At 44.2% G+C, this 23,717-nt stretch overlaps 1 protein-coding gene across 7 annotated transcripts in view; it reads right to left on the reverse strand.

Annotated features, from left to right (window-relative positions):
- The window catches only part of Kcnma1 (potassium calcium-activated channel subfamily M alpha 1), a 756,236-nt gene that overhangs the window by 146,993 nt on the left and 585,526 nt on the right, over window positions 1-23,717 (reverse strand). For all 7 annotated transcript variants that reach the window (XM_004624076.2, XM_004624075.2, XM_004624064.2 and 4 more), the window contains exons 15-16: window positions 20,318-20,427; window positions 6,894-6,962 (exon numbers count right to left, since the gene is read on the reverse strand). In XM_004624076.2, the coding sequence (XP_004624133.1) occupies window positions 6,894-6,962; window positions 20,318-20,427 (179 nt within the window). The remainder of the gene's footprint in view (window positions 1-6,893; window positions 6,963-20,317; window positions 20,428-23,717) is intronic.

The raw sequence follows: 23,717 nt of genomic DNA on the forward strand, positions 1-23,717 counted from the left end.
AAAAAGAAAAAAGAAAAGAAACCTTTAGGTGCTGATACAGGGCTCACTGGTGTTCACGTGTCAGGTTCATAGTACCTGTTGGTTAAGGTGAGGCTTTACCTACATGGAGCCTGGCTTTGGGCATGGGAGAGCCTCACTCATCTCATCCGTAAAATGGGCTCAATAATCACTAGTTTGGATTCTGCTAGAGTACGTGCCATGTGCTGAGTGACTAACACATGTTAGGTTCGTAATCCATGGGTGCAATGAAGAATGGGCAAAGTAATTATGAAACTAAATGAAAGCAAATAAGCTCTCCTCATGCCATGTCCCTGTTCCCCCTTTTCTCCTTGGTTCTAATAACATCCCTAGCTGGTGGCCTGTTGGCACGCAAAGGCTCCGGCCTGATTGCGGCACATAAAAGGTGTTACCTCTGTGCCACATCTGGAGATTGGAGACGGCTAATTCACAGTAGCTTCTGGCTTCACTGGGAGCTGACACCTGTCTGTCCAATCTTAACCACTGATGTGTAAGCAACGAAAGCACCTGAAATGGCCTCCCAGGCCGTGCGATTCCAAGCCGCCCTCAAGGTCCCTGTGGACGGTGTGGAGAGGGTTTCAAGCATCTGGGTGTGCGGTGTGCAGCACCACCTGTAGACATCATGATAAGAAGGCACGGCAGCCTTCCGGGGAGAATTCCAAAGAATGAGCTTGGCTCTTGAGAAGTGAAAGGAGGAAATCTAGTGCATAAAGGAGCTTGCTGTGCCAGATTCGGCTCATGGATTTCAGGGTTTGGTAAAGGAGCACATGCCCCTGACTCCAGGTATCTGTGCTCCCCCCATGCCCTGTGTAAGGATACTGAGTTTCAAAGGCTCTTTGAGGAAAGGCATTATTGTTTCCAGTACATAAGTCTTCTATCCTCATCTCTCATCTAGAATTTATAGTGTTCATCTCCCTTTTCAAAAAATAAGAAAAAGGGATCTAGGCAGAAGTAACTCTCCTGCGAAGTGCCTGCGGCCTGTAGAAGCTGTAACGGGTTTTCCAATGGGAATATATAAAACCTCCCCTAAAAACTCCTCTCTCCTCAGGAGAAGAGCCGGCGCTCAGTGTGTGCCGCTCTCACAGCTGCCAAGCGTCCCCTCCCTGCTCACTTCTTCCCAGCAGTTCTCTGGCTCTGACTGCCTAATTCACCAGCTTTATCAAAGATAAACTTCAAGAGTGTCACGGGAAGCATCAGGAACGTCTCCAAGTAAAGAAGGCCTGTCCATCCACTAGCAGAATTCCAATAAAGACATCTTCTTGGCAGGGCCGGGCATTCTCTCATTTCAAGGAACATATAAATTAGCCTCCTTTTTTCTTTGGCCTTGCTAATTTCAATGAAAAACTCCCAGTGAGAGCTGGCAGCCCACAGCTGGTGTGGTGCCTTCTTCAAAGATACTTGCTCTGTCTTTTGCCTTTCACTCTCAGACTAATTCTTTATCTAGATTTTTCTTCCCTCTGTCTACCCACTGACCATGTAGAGCAAATATATATTTACTATAAGGAACCCACAGTTGAGGAGAGAGGTGAAAACAATACAGTGGCACCTTGGTTCATGAAGCTTAATTCGTTCCACAGTTCTCCTTACAAACTACATTAAATGAGAACTGAATCAAGTTTCCCCAAAAGGTCAACATGGAACCTAGCAATTGAATTTGATTTGGTTCTTCTTATGCAATTCAGTTTGCAACCAGAATTGTGAAAGGAATGAAGTTCACGAACAGAGGTAGCACTGTATTGGGTTCTGTTTACTTTTATCTTTGAACCCAGTCTTTGGAACTCCCTTTCAAATGGATGAAAAGCTAAGTCATTGGTTCACTGGTCTCTGTTCTGAAAGTAGTCTCCCTCTTAACAGGAAAAGGTAGTCACTGCTGTTCTTTTTAAAAAAAAACAAGCTTTGGGTCTCATCAGTCAGGCCGACAGAGTGACCGTGTGTCTTCTAGTAGGTTGGCTACAGAGCTCACAGTCTCTCTGAGACATTAGGTATAAATATGAAAATATGCATAAAGAGCAAATCGTTTGGGAAGTTGGAATGCTGACTTCAATCTTGAAAACTCACTTAGAATGAAAATATGTTTCTAAACATCAAACTTGTCCATGTGAAGTTGATAGCAGGGCTCAATCCGAAAGGAAAATGTTCTTGTCAGGTCCCTTGGCGAGGCATTAAATAAGCCACGCTGCATTTTTCTGGGCATCTCTTGCTGAACTCTGTACAGCTTGTGGGACCAGGACTTGCTTAAGCAGAAGCTCTGTTTCCCTGTCTCTATCACTTGTATAAAACCACTGGGAAACATTTAGCGATCTCTTTTGCAATCATCACAAAGCTCCCTGATCTACCATTTGAGGAACCAATCAGTGATCAGTAATGCAACTTAAGCAGGTACTATTTTAAAGGAAATTTTCATCTGCTCCAGACAAATAAGATCTGTGTGTATTTTGCTCCCCCTCCCCCATTTTTGGTAAGTGTCATGTACCATTCTCCAAACAGTTAAAGCAAAAAATCACGACTCAAAGGAGATTACAGTTTATACTCAACAGCATGGTAATTACAATTGCGTGTGGCAGAGTAACGGGACGTCATTACCTAAAGCAAACACGTAAGAACCATCCAGGACTTCAGCTCATGCTATACCCAGAGTGACCACACCAGTGGGAAGGGGACCTTCTGAACACAAAAGTTCCCACACAATTCCACTCAGTCAGAACTGTGTCCAAATCAATTTTCAGAGGCTACATCTGCTCTGCAGTTTGTGGGCTATGTAAGGTCACAGCTCATGGAGACCCCAAATCTCAAACCTTATCAACTTTCTGGAACTTTTCATTTCTTCTGAGCTTCAAAATACCTGCTGCTGGAGTCCCACACAACTAGACATGCACACTTGTACTCCAGGATAAGTCCAGGAGACACAGTTGTGTGTTCCACGTTGAGTATACAGCAGCCAGTTGATTGACACAGAGACACGGTAATTAAGGTTGCTCCCAGTTGATCAGATTCATGTGGTCCGCCAGTGGCAAGGACTTGTTTAGCCATCTCATTAATTTTACAAATGGAATTTGAAGATCTATTCTATACATATGAATAACATTAGCCACACGGAATGGGAAAGAGAGAACCGAGCTAGGAATGCAACACTGGGTATCCGGTTCTGGGAGCAAGCCATGTCACTTGCTGCTGCATTTCAGGACAAGTCATGCCTACATCACAACATGCCTTCATCACAAGATAAAAGGACTCCAAGGCCAAAAGCCAACAGCAGAGGTGCAACTACTGTGGACCTTTGCAGAGGCAGAGTGTTGCAGTAACTTCTCGCAGTTGGATCATATCAATAATACCAAACTGACAGGAAGCCACCTCTATTTACACACATAAAAAACCCCAGAGGATTGGGTGGTCGGAGGGAGTTACAGACAAAGACACACACACACACACACACACACACACATACACACAATTACAAACACATAACAGTGATCACAACCACTTAAAAAGATGAACAAGTAGGCATCTCAGTATATTTTCAACACTACTGTTTTAGCAAACACATTACTCAAAAAACTACCCTGGAAATTTTAACTAAGAGAGCTTTTTTTCCCTCTTTAAAAAATGTCACTGATGATGAGTTAAGTCATGCTTCATGCAACACAAAACAGCAGCAAAACAGGGTGAAGTCACATGGCGAAAATTGAGATACTTTAAATTAAGAAATATGCCCAAGCGCAGGAGGGGGAGAAAACTTGAGTTCCCCCCAGTAAGCAGTTTCATTCAGGAAATGGAGTCTGATAATCTGGCAATTTAATAGCAGTATTCTAAGCCTTATTGAGTACCACTCACAACGTGAAATATTCAAAAATGAGATGACCAAAATAAATATAAGGCAAAACAGAACAAGGCCTTGGTCTCTGTTCTGCGGATAAAGGACAGAAATCCTGCTCTACAAAGTGGCAGCTCAACACAGGGAGGAGCAGGTCACTGGGAGCGTGGATGAGACATGAAGACAAATGGCGCTTGCGTCTGGTGGACACCGTGACACAGCAGGACGACATGTGAACAGACATGAAGGCTAGAGACAAGCATCCTCCTTTTCAGCTTCAATAGCATTTGTTCCCACCATTGGTGCCGAGATTAGAAACAGGATTATGCCTTTCCTTTTTTAGTTTTCCTGCAAAGAAGTTAGTGCTGCATCTAAAAGAACCAACAAATCAAACAGGACAGCAGTAGGCTAATTTCAGTTTTATGTAATCCAGTAGGAGAGGGGATATATGTAATATATATAATATAATTATATATGTATATATATTAAACAAGGGAATGAGATTATATATACGTATATATAATCTCTCTCTTCTTGAATTCTTGGCAAATGGTTAGTCCTGTGGTTAGGAGTGAAGACAGAGGGTGGAGTTGGAAAGGAAGTTAACGAAGAGTGCATACCGCTTTCGGCTTCTGCAAAACGACAAGAAAAGAATTTAAAATCAAACAATTTGATAATAGATTGACTGACACCAGAAGGAGAAGGAATAAAACCTTTGTTTCAAATCATTTAAAGGATTCATGTGAAAACAAGGTTTTTCTGCAAAGCATGAAAACATTACCATGAGGGGGAAACCAACAACAGGGGGGCCAGGAGGTTAAACGCAGGCTGAAGGCAACACGGCGGGGAGGAGAAGCGGGCACCTCTGAAAGTCAGCACCTGGTCAGTTAGAAATGCGAGTGCGAAAGAAACAGTAACTTTGCAAATGCAGAAATGTTCGACTGGTTTTCTCAGAAACGGTCACCAGGTTATTTCTTTTGAACACATCCTACGTCCGATGTCTTATGAACCCCGTGTTGTGTCAGGGGCATGATCCACATCCCCTCAAACACACCTTTCTCCTGTGGAACCCTTGTGCTTCCACGCCGAGACCAAGCCACACTGGAGGATTCAAGCTGGCAGCAGCACACAGAAAGCCAAGAGAAAGCCAAAGTCTGTCGCCCCTCTTCTACAATAAGGACCATCTGAAAAGTCTGACCTATACATCTGGCTTGGCTGAAAATGTCTCCGATTTGGGACTCAGTGAGAAGCCCCATCAAAGGAAAGACTTTGGAGAGAGAGGGAGGGAGAGAGAGAGAGAGAGAGAGAGAGAGAGAGAGAGAGAGAGAGAGAGAGCTGGGTTCGTTTTTGTAGGATGGTGATGGTGGACCCAGGCTGAACTATTAACTGCCTTCCCCTTTCTTTCCCTGTGACCAAAGCTTGGCACATGGGAGACCACTGCAGATACTTGCATTAAGTTATTCCGCAACGGTCCGCCTATTATCTTAGCATCTGCATCACCTGCATCACAAGACAAGCTCTTTTTAAATATGCATAAAATTGACAGAGAACATGAGCTACATAAAGATTTCCTGATTGGGCAACATGAAGAGTATCATTGGCAAAATCCTAGGTTACCAAAGAAACAAGGTAAACTAACCACAACCTAGACAAGTCCCCCTTATCTGTGGAACAGCAGATAGCCAGGACTCTTTCAGCTTTTTTGCAAATGATATTCTTCACTTTGTCAACATGGAAAAGAAAAATGTAGGTTTATGTGCATACGGGTTAACTGCTGCAGCCATGTTGGACACCTGGCTGCCAAATCTACCATTACATTGTCCTTTCGGTCGATTTGGACTGTCAGAGTAGCTTAGCATTTGATCAGATTGACTTTGTGTGCAATCTGATCCGGTGGGGAAGGTAAGAGAAAACATTGGATCGACTTGCTTGCAATCCAGCGTTTTGGGTTGGTTGGTTGGTTGGTTGGTTGATTTAGTTGTCAGAGACACAGACACTGGAAGTCTGTGTTTATTCAGTCATTGGAGCTGGGGAGATAGCTCAGTAGCTTAAGCACCTGCCTGGCAAGTGCAAGGTCCTGAGTTCAATCCCCAGTACCCCGCAAAATAATAAATAAATGAAGTCTATCATTTATTGAGCCATTCACACAGATAATAAAAACTCCTTAAATGATGGTAACAGGAGACTTTTAGCTTTGTCCTGCACTCTACTCAGCTGTGAAGGTGTGTATGGGCACTGTCTGAACTTTAGGCCTATTTATCTGCAGGAACAAATGATAGCCCAGGGGAAGAACAGACTGTGTGTACCATTTCCAAAAACAAAGGAGTCTCTCAACTAGTTCTTTTTGTTCTCAAGCCATTGATCAAAACTGAGGAACGAAGACTCAGCTCTGTCTTATCTATAACACACATAGCTCTCCACCAAAGAAAGCTCCTTATTAACGTGATGCTGCCCTCTTCCGGTGCTGAGCCTCTATATTGACCAGGCTGTTATCTATTTCAAGCAGACCCCCATCCCTCATCAGTCTGATTTACACATAATTAAGTGCAAAATAAATAAATAAAGAGAGCTCCTGCCCGTGAGCTCAGCTCTCCTGGCTAATTTACATGAATCCAAGACTCTGCCACCTGGATTTCCGCAGTACCAGGAGAAGCACATATGGCGCACGATAGGCTGCTTGTAATTTGGCTATCAGGAGCGCCGGAGTCTCTCACCCTGGCTCTACATCAGGCCCGCTATAAAGGAGGCCAGAGCCCACCTGCTCTTTGCTCGTAGCAGGGCAAAGGGATTGAAAGGCTGCCCTAGGTTCAACACTTACAGGTTGAAAAGCTCAGGGTGACATGATTGGCTTTCCTTTGGGAAAATCCTCTCTGAATGCCCAGTGGCGCCCAAGATGCCAGGCTGGTCTGGGACACAGGCTGGTTGAGCATGCCTTGATCAGAGAAATGTACCCGGTTCCAAGCAAATAAATCATGCTCAGCAGCAACGCAGAGTAGATATCCCCACAGTGTACTTTCACATCATCAATGTCAGCAGGCCACTGAGTCACAGCAAACTCACTTACCGGCTCTCTCGGTTGGCGGACTTGTACTCAATGGCTATCATTAGGAGCTTGAGCTTCACAAAACACAGCCTGCAAATGAGATGGAGAGAAGCTTCCGGTTAGGCAGTAACATAAGGAGCACTGTTCTGACCTTTCAGTCTGCTAACGCTCATTATCCAAGGGAATCTTCATTCCGCCAACCCCATGCCATGGGGTGCCAGGGGTGACCTCCCAGTCTTCCCCATTAAATCTGCTTTCTCACAAGTGATAAGGGGCTGGATGTTCAGAGTGTAAATTGCACGCAGGCCTGGATGTCTAGACACAGACCCCGACCAGGAATCTGTGCCTCGGGATTTACACGGGGCCAGATTCATTAGTTACGCAGTCAGGTAGTAAAATGTTAACTACGGGGGGAGGGGGACTTGGAGCAGCTGGACCTGTTATTTGGATTCTGTTGCAGTCTTTTGTACAAACGGCTCATATTGTTGTTCCGAGCAGACCCCTGTGTGCTTGCAATGGTGGTAATAATACTTAGCCTCTGTGTAAGTGCCCAGCACATGACTGTCACTTTGTCACTCCTGGCTCCATCCAAGCTGTCTCACCTCATCTGCCCACAGCTCTCTGCAGCAGGCCAGACTGTTTGCAGGCTGGCTGGCTCCTGCCTCCTGCTTTTATTACTGCCCAGCCCCCAGCCACCCAGGCCTCCCCTCTCCTCCTGACCATCCTGCCTGGCCGCGTCACACCTTCCCAGGAGTAGGCTCCTGCTGCCCTCAGATTTTAGGATTTTAGGCTCACAATTCCTCCAGGACTGGCCTGAAGCTGCATCATTTAGCTCTTAGCCAACTTCACCCTGGTCGCGGTGGCCTCCTATTGTTTTTTGTTTCCTATGTCTGCACTTTCCTCTCTTCAACCAGAACAACTTCTTTAAGAGACTTGGACTTGTTTGAATTCCCAGAGTACGTACCAAATGGGTCCGTCCATACAGAAAAGCTCAATTAACAAAGATTTCCACTTACTGAGTTTCAATTCCAAGGAAACACTAAGTACAGCAAAACGCTTATGCATAAAAATGTTCAAGGTAGTGTTACTTATCAAGAGTAGAAAAATCTAAAGCAACAAAAATCTAAAGTGGTCATGTGGTAATAAAGCAAGGGTCATACGGTATTAGGCAGCACTCCAAGTGACTTTTTGCAGACTAGTTCAACATATGAATAACAAATACTATATAACAAGATACAAACATGTGACATAATACGATTCAATGAAAAAATATATTTATATACTGGTAGAAATAGAAGCTTACGTAACAGTGAGCCATAGACATCATACACTATAAGTTCCTGCAGTGGACGTATTTACTAATATCTTAAAGGCTGTTCAAATAATGAAACATTGCTTAACTGACAGACTGAAAAATGCACTTGTGTTTATTTAGCTCTAGCACGGGAAGGAGGATAAGACAGTGCATCAGGGTAATGTCTCCCTTGATGCCCCATTTACTCCTTAAGATAGTCCAGAGAGAGAGAGAGAGAGAGAGAGAGAGACAGAGAGAGAGAGACAGACAGACAGAGAGAGAGAGAGAGAAAGAGACAGACAGAAAGAAAGGGACAGAGAGAGATAGAAACACAGAGACAGAAATAGAGACAAAGAGACAGAGAGACACACCCAGAAACAGAGACAGACAAAAACAGACAAAAAGAGAGACAGAGACAGATAAAGAGAAACAGAAAGAGACAAACACAGAGAGACAGAGAGACAAAGAGACAGATACAAAGAGAGACAAAGAGACAGAGAAGCGAGAGACAATGAGATAGAAAGAGACAGAGACACGGAGAGAGAGACACACACAGAGACAGAGACAGACAGACAGACAGACAGACAGACAGACAGACAGACAGAGAACTCCAAATTTTAAGACTTCTCTTGAGAATTCTATTGTACAGGTAATAACACTAAGGCTCAGAAAACTCAAATAATATACCCTTTGCCCAGTGATTGGATAGTAGGTCTTTAGCCAATGCCTGGCAAGGCATACAGCATTTTCATCCCCAACAAAGTCTGTTTTGCACTAGAAGACACAGGCAATCTTCAAGTATACTGAGTGAATAATATAGTTCCAAACAATGACAAATGTTATGCAGAGGGCCAGGGAGATGGCTCAGTAGGATAAGCGCTTGACTGGCAAACGCAAGGATCTGAGTTCAATCCCTGGTTCCGGAAAAAAAAAAAAAAAAAAGGCATTTAAAAAAAAATATGAAGACAATTTTAAAAAAGAGAGAGAGAGAGGATAAAGAGTAACAGGAAAAGGAATGTTCCACTTAATGCAGTCCAGGAGGACCATTCCAAGGATGCAAAGGGCACAGGAGCATGCTGGTCAGGCAATGAGAAGACACAGAGAGAGTGTCTGGGGCAGTGGTGTTGAGCCTATGGCACATGGGCCCGCAGTGGGCTCTCCAGCTCTGAAAGGTTTGAAAGCCCTACAAGTTCTGCCATCGCTGGCCTAGGGAGTAGCAATAGTAAGTGCAAAGGCTCTGAGGCCGGAAAGAGCTCCAGGTACCTGAGAACAAGCAATAACACCAGCCAAGGTGGAGCTGGGAGAGCAAAACTGAGCATGGTCATGGGTAGGTCCGACAGCATGGTGAGGAGCAGGATTGTGAGGCCTTTGCCTGCCACAGCAAGGAGACTGAAACTTATTCCAAGTGAACACAAGCCCTTTACTTGGTCTTCAGTGGGGAAGCCACAGAACCAAAGCTATCCTTGGAGATATACTGCTGGCCAAGAAGGTGCTGGTAAAGGCCCGGTGCTTCCCAGAGGGAGATGAGACCGATCTCTCATTCCCATGTGTGAGGTGCTGGGGAGGTGCTGGTTCCCAGGCATTGCCTTTAACAGACAGTCCAACTTCAAAGGACCACGTCCATGCAAGTGTGTCTCTGCGTTCCGGGTGATCTGCAGCTTTTCTGCCAGCAGACACGAATGACCTCGCCTTCATGCTGATCACGTAGTTTGCTGAAACACCAACACATATATCCAACCACAATGGGGAAAATGCCCTTTTAATTTACGTCTCCCAGAATTCCACGAATGTGCCCCCTTTGTGGAGCTCCTACTTCTGCAACTCAAATTGTTTAAAACATCAGATAGCTTATGCTATGTTTATGGAACCAAATTACCAGATCAAGTAGCCACTACCTAATGTAAATAGTAAAGTTCCCCCACCAAAAAAAAGTCAAGGAGAAACTGATCTTGGCATGAATCATGCAAAGGTTCAATGTGCTGATATCCTACGAGTAACCACCATTCCATGGGACCACTCTCTGGTAGTTCATGAGATCAAAGATCTTAACTGTTTTCTTAATCCTACTGGTATATAAAGGAAAAACCGTTCATGGTAATGGCCAATTATTTCTTCCAAGTTACTACAATGCCATTTACCCACTGGATATAAAAAGAAAGGAGCCTCTTAATGCAGGAAAGTCAATAAAATCCATGTGGTCTTGTAAATATTTCTTAACTTTTTAGAGGATGACCAGCAGGCCAGTATCCTCATCTACCAAGTTTTAAATCCGCAATGTGCTAACTCTAAAATCCGTACCTACGAGGATTCTACACTGACTTTTAGAGGCCTTTTCAAGAGAATCCTTTTGAACCAAGAAAGTGGTTGCTCACTGGCTTAAGGACAGACAGGAAATAAGGACAGTGCTGTAACAGTGAATATATGCAAACAGGGCCACACTACAGAGTTCTAGACGCTGGCCTTCCAAATTAGCTGGTCCTGCCCTTCTCATATGTAAGAGAAGCTGCAGTCTAGAAAGGGAGCATAGCTGGCTCAAAATCAAGTATGTTTTACATGCAAAAGCCAAAAGAGGATAGCAAGTCTCATTGTAGTATACCCTACAGGTATGCCTCATAAGGACAGAAAAAATGAAGGGATGGGCCCAGGCCCACGTGAAACATGTTTTTTTTTATTGGCATAGTTGATTTTGAACAACTAGAAATAGATACCAACTGTTGGCTTCATATAAAAACTGGCTCTTGTGCCTTCCTTGATAAAGTAGGGATGGCTGCATTGGAAACACAGCCCATGTGGCTAAAACAGACTGGTCTAGCAGCACTTGCTTATACCATAGAGGGAGCAAGTCTCCCCCAAGATGCATGGTCCCCACCTCGCACCATAATCTGGCTTCTCACTCTTTGCTTTTTGTTACTCACTGCCTGCAAGCAAGAGGCTTCTAAGTTCTCAACCTCTGCTCCAAGAGGTATCATCTGTAATCAACAAAATAATTGAAGGACAATCAGGATTTAGGCTGGAAACAGAACCATGCCCCCCCCCCCCCGTGAGTGCTGAAATCACACTCTTTGTGTTAGCTCTTGAATCAGGGGGCAGCAGAGATGTAGACTCAAGGTGGGGGCTAAGTGGGGAAGAACAGATTGAGGTTGGTGTGCTCATCACCAGGTTTCTTTTCTCTCTTCCCTCTGGACTGAGTGCTGCAGTGTAGGAAGCAGGCTTTGCCCCCACCCGTGGCATTTTGTAAAGTACAAAAATCAGGCTGCCTATGAGGGCTAAATAAACAAATGCATAGATGAAAGGACAGTGGATCCTCACAAGTGATGGAGAAAAGGCAAAGTAGAAAACTAAGGACCTCTAGAAGGAGTACAGGAAGCTGGGATAGGATCTTGATATAAGAAGCTCCTTCATTTGTCATGTTCGCTGTAAGCAGACTTACTGGAAAAGAGGGCCTGGAAGGAAATGATAGTTGTTACATGTTCTAGGATCTAAATTTGACCTAAATCCTAAATTATGTAAAGATGCAAAGCCAGTTCTAAGAGGCAGACAGAAATGAACTCTTGAGCATATCTAGAGATCCTATCACATGGGTCCATGCCTAAGAACTTGCCTTCGGACTACCCAGAATTGCTGTCCTCTAGTTAAACATATATGTATATGTAATGTATTTTTAGTACAGGGTCTAAAGGGTCTCATTACACAGATCCGACTCATAGTGATCCTTCTGTTTTCAGCCTCTCAAGCACTGGGACTATAGGCACACACCACCATGCCCAGTCTCAATGCTGTCTCAGCAAGCCCCAGGGGCAGGGGCAGGGCCAGCATGGCACACCAGGGATCGAACCCTGGTCCCTGCATCTGCCTAAACAGGTGCTTTAATCCTCTGAGCTATCTTGCCAGCCCTTGTCCTCTGGTTAAATATTTACTTATATCATTCAACATCTTTTGAAGGGCAAAGCAAAAAAGGACACTAGCCATTAAATCTCTATAATTACCTGCCTGGCTTTACTCAGCCCATGGAGTTTCAATGTATATATCACCAACATGGGATCAGGAAGCAGGATTAGTATAAGGCAAAGTAGAAGGAAAAGGCAAGAAGCCCTTCACAACGTGATAAATAGGCCAAAATGAGCCATACGTTAGCAAGAATTTAATTCTTGACTCCTAAAATAAAATGTCTCAATATGTGCAATACAGGAAGTTGTCACTTGTTGCAAAAATAATTACAGAGGAATAGAAATGACTTATTTTTTTCAAGAAAAATGCCGCTTGTCACAAAAAGGTCTTAAACCAGCAATCTGCAATGAAACTGTTGTAATAACAAGTTAGATTGCTTTCCAGATAATTATTAAGTAGAGGTCTACCAAATTTGACACCAACATTATACAAAGCACCCCCCTTTTTACTGCCAGCATCATCTGTTAACTATAGTAGTTTCAACCCAGATGTTCCTGAACAAAAGCTCTTAAGAATTAGAGTCCAACTGTTTCTACCTACCCAGAGGGAAATAAATTGTTCTTGCCATTAAATCAGCCCCCTTGACTGGAAGGATTATTTGCTGGTGTGAATTTAAACACGAAACCTGCCACAGAGTTTGCACCTCCTGATGTGCCCAGGAAGAGTCCAGAGAGATGGCATTTGGAGTGCTGAGGACGACTCACCCCCTGTGGCAGGCAGGTGAGGACAGAAGTGGCGGCTCCACCATGCCCCTTACCCTCAGCTCCTGCCCTAAACGTCAGCCCCTCTCCAGCCACCCAGAGGCCCCTGGAGATGTCAGGCCCACACATGCAATAAGAAGATGCACAATAAAGTCTGCAGCTTGGGCTTCAGAGTCAGGGGGCTCCAACGGAAAATCTTCACAATCAGGAGCTTTGATTTGACATGATACCTTCCCAGGACAAAAACATCAAGTGAAAGAAATTGTTTTGAAAACATCATGGTTGGTAAGACCCATATCACATTTAAAAAATAAAAAAATGTTATTTAAAATGCAGATGGAGAGGTTGATAAACTCTATTCTTTCATACCATTGGTAAAGGTTGAGTGGGAAAGTTTTAGATTACCCTTATTCTCAAACCCATACACACATACACACGCACACACACCCCTACCCCTGTGCTCAATAGCTCCTCCAGTACACCTAAAAGGCTTGAATTAAAAAACAGCTACGTTATTTGTTAGGGATAGTTAGCATTTGCCTGAAGTGTGAAGAAATCCATTTCTGACATTATTAATCAGATACTGCAATGTAAGAAAAAACTATACGCTTGCTCTATGTGACCCAGCAGCCATCCCAGTTCCAACCCAGCTTCCTCCTGGCCCTTCCGTCAAGAATTCCGGACGTGCATCTGCCCCCGTAGCCTGCCACTGAGCACTGCAGTGGCTTTTATGATCACTGGTTTATTCACTGGTACATAAAAAGGACTACTGGCCACCTTCTTCGTGCCTAGAGAAAAAATAATCATCAGTATTATACTTACATCTATGTTTACAAAGGTTCAGTCTTGATTTTAAAACTCTAAATAAATGGATGGATAGAGCTAGTTATGTCAGAGAAAAAATATTTTTAAAAGACTACATTGGAACCTCTTTACAAATGTTCTCAAAACGCCAAATTTTTGCAGTCAGGCTAAAGAAATCTATTGTATAATATTTGGGTTAGCCTGACTTATTTGGGGTCTATGTTCAAATCTAGGTTTAAACAAAAAAGTAACAATTCAAAAAATTCAAGTTAAATTAGTTATAGTTTTCATTGGGAAGAGGTTCGGTTTTCTCTGGGTACTCTGAAAAAGTTCTCTTCCTACTGCTTTTTTTGGAAAGATCAGGCCAGGCAAAAATGACAAAAAAATGAGAGTGTGATTTTCCAAATTCTCAGGTTCTGACTGCAGGGACAGAGGTGAGGGGTGAGGATACTCCTCCGCCGCCTGCACTGTCTGGGGCCAGCACAGAGCAGCCACACCAGGCTTGGGGACAGCACTGCCCTTCAGCACAGCCGAGGAAGATCCAGCTGGGGTTCTTCAAGTTACCTGGGCATTGAACACTCTATATCCAATCTGAATTTTAACTGCTCTATCAGCTGTAGAGGGACAGAGGGACATATCATATTTTAAATATATCCTTGGTCCTAATCTCCTCTGAGCTGTAAAACCTGATACAATTAGGCTTTTTATATTTTGTCAGTGATGAACGGCTGACGAACGGGCTCACTGCTAGACTTGGGACCCAGAACATAATGTTCTTGCCACAGCCCAGCTGCTGAAGCCCGGGCTTCCTCTTCCTCCCCCACTCACCCTCAGGCCCCGACCTGAGGCAAGGATGTGCAGCTCATCTCTTGCCATTCTCAGGATAAAAACAGTATCACGGGGTCCCCGCAAGCAGCACAGCTCAAAATGCATCTGATGTGTCTCTTTCACCCATCTATAGGGGAGAAGGGGACAAAGCTAATTTGTTGTAAGTAGAGAACCTCACAGTGACCTGGGTGTTTGGAGAGTTCTGTGTGAGTGCGCAGCCTCGCACCACAGCTCCACACTGCTTAGAAAACCGACTCCTTCTTCCCCGCCCGCCTCTGAATCTCAGCTCCTTCCAAAGCACAGACCAAATGGCATCTCTTCCAGGAGGCCTCCCCTGGACCCCCGCAGTTCCCAGAAGCTTTCCCTCAAGCACTCAGTGTCCCTACTCCAGCTGGGTGCACCCACTGAACATTTTAGGGGCAATGTTATGGTTGTGTCTACTTGTCATGCCCCCCCCCCCAAAAAAAGCCTCATGCAGTCATTGGGGTGGCTTCTAAAGTCTGTGATTAATTCCTGATCCAGTGCTGGGATTATGGGTGTGAGCGCTACACCCGGCCTGAGACAGATAGCTGGAATATAATATAAGGAAGGGAGAGGGGCTTGTTAGCTGCCCCAACTGCTTCCCCTCCCTTCTGGCTCTTGCTGATTGCCATATTCTACCTCCATGAACAGCTGCCCTCTGCCATGTGCCACTCTGCCTTGGAGTCAGCTGAGTATGGACTGAAACCTCCACTAACTGTGAGCTAAATAAGCCTTTCCTTCCTTAATTTTGAGTGTTGGGTATTTTGTCCCAGCAACAAGAGAAAAATAACTGAGACAGGCATCACGGCTCTCTGAGCATGGGTATTCCCACACCCAGCCAGAATGCAAACCATGGAGGCAGCTCATTGCAGGAAAACTGATCCCTTTTGTTGGCATTTATGAGTACTGCTGTTCATCTTTCAGGCACACCTTTGATCAAATCTAAATGCAGGTACCTCTAGCAGTGGCCCCAAGCTCGGCATGACCGTGATAGTGGAAATATCTCAGGTTCATTAAGTGTCTGGTCCATTGCCTGGGGACTGATGGACAGGAGAATTTGCTAAAGAGCAAGTGTGACTTGGAAAATGACACAGTGTGTTTCTTTCCAGGTGCTTCTATTCAATGGGGAGGAAAACATGTGAGAGAGAGGTGATTCATTAGTACACAGTGCTAAGTGGTGCTGAGCCTGCCCCTTCAGGCCTGAGGAAACTAGAGGCCTGCACCCAGCCCCACGCCACACAGCTGGGAGGGACAGGGCTGCACACAAATCAAGCATCTCTCTCCCCCAATCACATACGCAGCACAGGTTAGATCTGGAGGTCTGTGACTCCCTAGCTCGTACCTTATGCTTTGCACAACACCCTAGAGTAGCTACTGCTCAAACACCCAATCTTTTAGGGGTCAACGGGGCATCCCAGTTCTGCCTATCTTACAGGCTTGGTGCTGGCAATGGGCATCTTCACTGTTCCCTGCTGAGGAAGGTGGGGAACAGGGAGGGTAGGAGAGTAGATGGTTCCTTAGTGGAAACACAGTGGGTGGCACGCTGTCATTCAGGCCCAAAAGCTTCATTGTCTTGATGTTATTGCCGTGGGGACAAGCTATGTAAAAACAAGGGATACACGGGAGCTGCTGGCCTTCAAAAAGAATACTCTAGAGGCACCCTATGGAAAGCATGGGCCATGCCCACCATGACCAGCAAGGCCAAGTGACGACTTTAGGGGCTGCACCCTCAGCTGCCCTTGCACCCCTGGACTTATCTGCATTTCACACTGACTTCCCCCCCAACCAGAAACATCTTTGCTCATCTGCACTGGAGACTTGAATGTCGGCTCTAAAAGACTCAGCGCCCCAGTGACTTTTCCTTGCACTGATCTGGATTAGGCATGGGTGCTAGGAACAGAGTCAGGGTTGTGCTTTCCTGGCATAATTCAGACCCATTCCTCTGACCTTAGAGATTGCGGAATATCCTACCTGAAGAGGGAAGGATGGGAAGGAAGAGCCCACAAAGGCCCCAGTGTTCACATGAGCTTGTAAGCCATCTATGATCTGTGATGCCAGTGAGTGTGCTCAAAGTGGGAAACAAATAGAGGTTGTTCCAGAGTGAGGGGTGGAACATGGAGGTAAGACAGCAGTTTCCAGTCCTCAGAGTTTGAGTCTCCTGCCTTGGAAAGGGAGGGAAGGAAGGAGACAGAGAGAAAAGAAAGAAGAAATGAAGCGAGCGAAAGAGAGAGAGAGAGAGAGAGAGAGAGAGAGAGAGAGAGAGAAGAAAGAAAGAAAGAAAGAAAGAAAGAAAGAAAGAAAGAAAGAAAGAAAGAAAGAAAGAAAGAAAGAAAGAAAAGCCAATTTCTAAGCCTTCCCCCATATCTTCTTGGCATCTGGAAAGGAAGCCTAGACACTGCGGCATTTAACAAACTCCCCAGAAGATTCACAATGGGCTTCGACTACGGCCTGCTCCAAGTTGCACCAGACTCAGCACTGGAAACCTGGTAGCTCGCCTTTCAGCTGGCACTGGGATGGGCACCTATACCCTCTACGTCTCCGTGTCCTTGTTTACAAAACAAAGATAGTGAGATGAACCTAGCTGTCACAGGATTGCTATGAGGATAAATGAGAGGATGCAGATGAGCAATTAGACGTTAGAATTGTGTCTAAATTCCCTTCTGGTCTGGGAACAAAGCCGCGGTTTCTGGTCTGATGCGGGTGAGACTCTCACAGAGAAGCTAAAGCATGATGCAGATGCGGGGCTCACCCTGAACCGGGGAGTTCCGCTGCGGCTTGAGATTTTTAAGGAGCTAGCTTTGCCTCGCTCACCACTTTCCAGCCACTTCCTGTTCGCATGAGAAGACCTTTAATTTCACCTACTGATCTGTCCCCCTCTACTCACTCCCACAGACTGGCTCTCCCGGCTTCTGAGAAAACTCCAGCCTCTCCCTATAGTGACCCCACCCTGAGAAGTGGCATTCTACCAACCCAGGAGAAGAACACATTTATTTCCTCTTATGCTTTAAGATGTTCTTGGATGCATATTGTCTTAGTGTGGTGCATAATTACAGAAACTACTCGGAAAAAATCTGTATATTTTATCTGTGTTTTATTACACCCAGAATATTCCCTCAATTCTTTTTCTTCTCCATGAACCAGCTTAAAATACATTTTGGCATCCTTTATGTCATCTTGAAATTGAATAGCCAATTCTTACTGTAATGAAAATACTTATGCGCCAGCCCCGTGATATACAGCACTACACTCTAATTACGCCTGTGCTTTAATTAACCTGAATTGAAGAGTGTTATCATTAAACTGCTGGTAACTTTGAGTTATGGCTTTTCTTTAATTTAAAGTAGAAAACACAGATAATTAAGCCTCCAGATAATCAAATGCTTGAGGAGAGCTTCAATGTTTTGGGATGTTCCTAAATCTCATTAAATGTCCTTTCTTTATTGATTAGTTCCACCTCTGCCGTATCATTGCATTAAACGAATAATAGCGCTAAAGTTGAAAGCAATTCTCACTCATATCCAAAGCTGGCTTTCTTTCTTTCTTTTTTTTTTTCTTTTTTTCTTTTTTCATTCCAAATGCTTTCCTGAACAAAATATTAAGTTTTGTGACAAGTTAGGTCTGGGGGATTTTCTCCCTTGGGGGGCATAGTTTAAATATGAAAATCAATGCAGGAAAACATTGAAGCAGTCACTCTATCCATGAGTGCTACAGGACACGGAAGTCTCGCAACGTGCAGTGGGCCAGAGGGGCCCTGACTGTTTGTGGCCACAGGCCAGGCCTAAGATGCTAATGCTAATCTGGAGTGAGGCAGCAAGTGGCTGTCACTTAGCCATGTGCGCTCACATTTCCAGGTGAGGCCAGGGATCTCCTTTGATGTGAATACCGCTATTTTGAAACAAATAACCTTGAAGAAATTAAAGATGATCGCGAACCTGAACCTGAGTCCATGTGGGTGTACCCATTACAACCTCTAGGGGGAGCCATCCTCCCTGTCCTCCCTTTCTGGTTAGTTCTATGATGGCCTAAACTCAAGTTTTCAGAGAACAGCCAAATGGCTTTTGGAAAAGTGCTCAAGCTAGACATCAGCACCTGTCAGGCAAAGAAAACTCACTAGCTAATATGGGGGTCTTTCCCCCTTGCCTGCTAAGACCCCAATGCCCCAAGACACCTGCCCTGACCTCAGATCACCCCGCCCCTGACATGGGAGGCTTCCGTTGCCTGCTTATGAAGCCAGCTTCTGCTCCAAGTGCTGGCTTCCGTGCTTCCTATTCGCAGCAGGCTGAGCTCCAAGGAGAAGATCCCCCGGGGTCAGCCGCAGCCTCTGAGGCTCCACTGCCTCTGGGTGGTGAGCTTCTCCCCATGGCAGAAAGAGAAAGGGCCAGCAAAAAGAGGAGCGCTGGCGGTACAGCGGGGCATCCACTTTCAGAAAATAACTTCTTCCAAATCAATTACCTATTCACTTTTCCAGTCCATTTAGCATTTAAACTTTCACTTAGAGACAGGGTGAGAGATTTCAGTAAACAGCCAAACCATTTCAGAGTGCTCAGGGCCCGGGGCCCAGGGAATGGCGAAGCCCACCTGCTGTGACCCCGACAGACTCCCCAGGTAGACAGGAAGCCACGTGCACTTGGGCCCTCCTACCAGGCACAGAACAGAGCAGGGTGACACAGCGGCGCCAGCAGGCCCCCACCCCCGACTTCCCTCGCCTTTATTGGAAAGGGCACTCAAGTTGGTTTCTATGCCTTCAGTCCTCCCTCGCCAGAAGGTGTGTTTGATTTGCAAGTAGGGAGGGAGGAAAACGAAACCGGAGTCTCAGATTCCCATTTCTTCCCAGTGTTTTATCAGCAAGATGGAGACTTATGAAACCTTTGCTAAGGTGTCAATGGATCAGAGGTGATGGTCCACCATTCTCAAGGAGTTTGCATTCTCTAAGGGACAAAGTCTGCCTCTGACGTGAACCCAAACTCCCAGGACTCTACGTGGGGAATCTGAGGGAGCGTCATGCCTCACGGTAGACACCCGGGACCCCCGAGGTTGGGTGAAGAGGACTGAAGGTATAGAAACCAAACTGACCCCACATAGGTGATCTCTTATTCTTTCTAGAGGGGCCAAGGCAAGCTTCCTTGCCCTGACCCACCCTGCTGAGCCAGCAAAAGCAGAAACCAAACCTTGTCCTCACTATCACAAAGAAGTTGTCCATGAGGGGATAAATTGCAAGGACTTTTGCAGGACTCCTGTCTATACATTTGGTTCCAAATTTCCTCCATAAATTGTGAAAGTATTTAAATGGCTTTAGTTCAGTAGCTTCTGATGTTGCTACGATCTGGTTTGATTAGACGGCTGATTAAAATTCCTCTATCAAGGAATTAGCAAGATTTGTTTTTTCCCAGTTGAATCAGAAAGGTACTTGTGAAGTTTTATGTAGGGCACATGCTTAGCATGTAAGAGGCCCTGGTTTCCACTTCCTGTACCAAAGTAATAAAAGAAAAGAAAAATCAGATATACATGGTTTTGTGCCATGCTCCTTCATACATGTGTCTGCAGTGTAGAAGTATAAGGCAAGATTCACAGGCTAATTGCCCTTAGGGTCATGAGGTAGTGGAGATGATGGGTCCAACCTCAAGGTTCTTGAACCCAAGGGACAGCTTGAGGCCAGCAGAAACCCCCAAGGCACAGACATGGAAGGATTCATCTTCCCAATCTCCATCACACAGGATGCTCCATCACACAGGATGCCCTCAGTAAATGTCAAGGGACCCAACCACACCAGCCAGAGGTGGGTGGCTTCCAACGAGGAGCACAGTCACAATCCCTGCACGTCAAAGAGTATCCTGTTAGCAGCCACTTACTCACAAACAGTAGGGAAGGACAGACCCACGAAGGCACTGGAGAGATATTCTGTGTACATTTCATTGGAGACTCCTTCCAGGTAGTATTTCTGCCACGTGTCTTCCTCAATCTAAGGGAGAAGAGCACAGGAGGCAAGCTTAAAGCACCGTCGTGGTAGACTGCAAGAGGAAAGCTGGAGTTGCGGCCTCTGGCTACCACTGGTTAGATGATGATGACCTCGCCAGCCAGCGACAACCACCAGAACACCCAGAGAGCTTAAGTAACCCCAAGCCCATGGAGCTGGAGGGCATCCTCCTCCCAGCAACACTGCTCTTGAGTCTGTAGTTTCTGAAGATGAGGAGATGTGGGCACTCGCCCATAATAATGACGGGCGTGTCAACTGAAACGACCTATCTGGAAAGCAATTTTGCCTTTGTTTTCAAAATCTGTAAAAGTATATACTCGTTTAAACCACAATTCCATTTTCAACAGTCATAGCCAAATAGTATACTGCATAGGTGCACAAAGATATGTATAAAAATAGCCTTTAAAAAATAGTAAAAACAATTCGGAATTTCAAACCAAGATGAGAGGATGTTAGCAATGGTTATTATATCTCATACTGTTACCTTCAAAGTAGTCACTCAGATGACTAGGTGTAGGCATGTAAGATTGATCAAACAATATAGGCACTAACTGTTCCTTTCAATGAACTAACAGAAATTAGCAGTACAATGACCTTAGTAACTTGAGTATATAGACATATCTTTTTCTCCATTCCTTTTCTCTTTTTCTCCATCTCAGTTGTTCTTTCCTTTTGGGCAGTTACTTTCTTTTTCACTATATCTACTGTACCTCTTGGATATTATTTACGCTTTCAGTTTCTTATATAAGGGAGACAATATGATTTTTACACAAGCAAGTCTGTGTATTTCACTTATGAGAACGGTCCGCGGCTCATACAAAAGCCTTGAGTACATCTTTCTTTATAGCTCAGTAATACTCCAGTGTATAAAAATACCACATCTTTTTATCCATTCCTTGGTGAATGGAAAAAAAATAACCTTTTTAATTTATGAAAAATTAGAAATAACCACAGATAGTACATTTACACAATGAAATTCTGAGAATTGGTGGAAAATCATTATGAAAGTATATATCTATACAATAATCATATGAATATATACTACAAAGTAATGTATATAGCCTGATCCTATTTTTAAGTAATTAGGTGAATGTTTATAAAGCTACAAAAAAACTAGAAAGCTTTATACTAAATATTAACAATCCCATTGTCTCAGAATAACAGTTTTTTTCTCTGTGGGTTTCCATGTAGAATGAAGGCATTCACAATGAACATGTATATGTTACAATAAAACAGTACATTTCTATTCTGAAACAAGAAGGATTTAGACCTTGCCTGGAATATTGTAATAAGTAAAATTTACCTGCAAAGAGGTCTTGCCCTAAATTTCATCAGGGGACAAATCTTCTCTTAGTTCACTGAAACTCTTGTGCTATTATCTCTTTGCTGCTTCTTTTTAAGACAAGATCCTTTTTTGTCAGTGTCTTATAGTCTGATTAACTACTTTGAAGTTAGCAATACAAAGTATATTAACTACTGGTATTTTTTTACTATTTTTATTTGAAGTCTTTTCATAACACAAAAAAGAAAAAAATACACTTATCAAGTCCAACTGTTTTTTCAAACCTGTTTCATGGTAGGCATTTTGGAAGAATTTTTCATTAAAATCAATCTTGAACATCTATATACTGGGGCCAGGGAGATATCTCAGTGGAATAAGTGCTTGCCTGGCAAACACAAGGTCCTGCGTTTGATCCCTGGTATACACACACACACACACACACACACACACACCCCTATATATTGCCAGGCCTGGTGGTACACCCCTGTAATTCCAGTGGTTGGCCCAGCCTAGGCAACTCAAGGACTTGGTGAGGCCTTGTCCCAAAATACCAAAAACAGAAAGGCAGAAGTGAGGGTGAAGGGTGTGGCTCAGGGTGAGAGCCCTAGGTTCACTCCCCAGTACTGGGAGGAACAAACTATGCAGTAAATCATAGAAAAAACGCCGAGCCACTCCGGGAGGTTGAGGATGTCACAGATCATCGCAAAGGAAAATGTTCTGTGTCCTCAGGCATCTGTAACTACAGCCAGCCTTCACCAAAGGAGGCCAGAGAAAGACGAGAGGAGGCTGTCTAGGGGACAGGAAGTGGCTCTTTACACTTTCTTATTCTGTTCCTGTCCTTCTGGTGCCTGGTGGCACCTGAGAGAAATGTAACAACTGGATTTGAAGGAGACAGGGAAACCATACACAAAGATGCGGACATCACCTGCTTAGTGACACAACACTCTCGTGTGCAAAAGCCAGGTAGAAGAAAATAATTAGAAAGACACTGAATGCTCTCTGCCAGCACTGTCTGCTGAGGGAGGGTCAATGGACTGATCAGCTGAGGCAGGCTGACCTCATCACATGACGCCGCCTCCACCCACTCCCACACCATAGGCATTAGCTGTGCGGAGCTGCTCGGCTCACGCTGTTTATCTCCACATTAGTCTTCCCCAGCACGGGGTCTTTAAAACAACAGTCACGCAACCATTCCTATCGCTAAATGATCTGATTTTAAAAATTAACTGCAATATGTTCAGCTAAGCATGAAGTGTTCAATTTTTCCAAATCTTAAGATCTCAATAATTTTCTTCAAATAAAAGATATTCACTGATTTTAACTAATTTGAAGCTTAGTGTTCCTTAATAAAAATTTTAAAATAAAAAATAATTGAGAATAGCATAATTCATTAACGAATATCGTAATCTTTTGTTTCATTGGTAGATGGACATTATACGAACTATAGCTAAATTACACAGCCTCATAGTAGAGCTTTATGGGAAACTACTCTTCCTAAAGTGTAAGAATTCAACCTGTTTCTTTGCCAAAGACGTTTCATTTATGTATTATGTTCTGATTTAAATATTATAGCTGATCTTCAAAAATAATGAAAATTCAAACCATTTTCTTTTTGTTTGTTTTGTGATTGCCGTCCCAGTGTATTTCAGGCTGGCTTCCAACTCGTGATCCTTCTGCCTCAGCCTCCCAAGTGCTAGGATTACTGGGGCATACACCGTGCCTGGCCACCTTCACTGTGTTCTTGATTATTAGTGACATTTTTCAGCTAATTTTTTTTAATAACGCTCAGTGTTTTCAGGCTTTTATGTCCTAATGGAGTTACTCTTTCAACCTAATTTTATTTTATTTTTTTTTACGGCTTTTATGAGTATTTCATTAATTTTTTTTTATTTTTTTTCTACAGTTTTATTGATAAACATATAGCAATGAGACAGTTTCAAATCAAATCGGAAGTACAGTTTCAACAAATAATACACTGCATATATTCTTCTTA

Source organism: Octodon degus, unplaced genomic scaffold (assembly GCF_000260255.1).
Source record: "Octodon degus isolate 3935 unplaced genomic scaffold, OctDeg1.0 scaffold00005, whole genome shotgun sequence".
NCBI classification, from domain to species: domain Eukaryota; kingdom Metazoa; phylum Chordata; class Mammalia; order Rodentia; family Octodontidae; genus Octodon; species Octodon degus.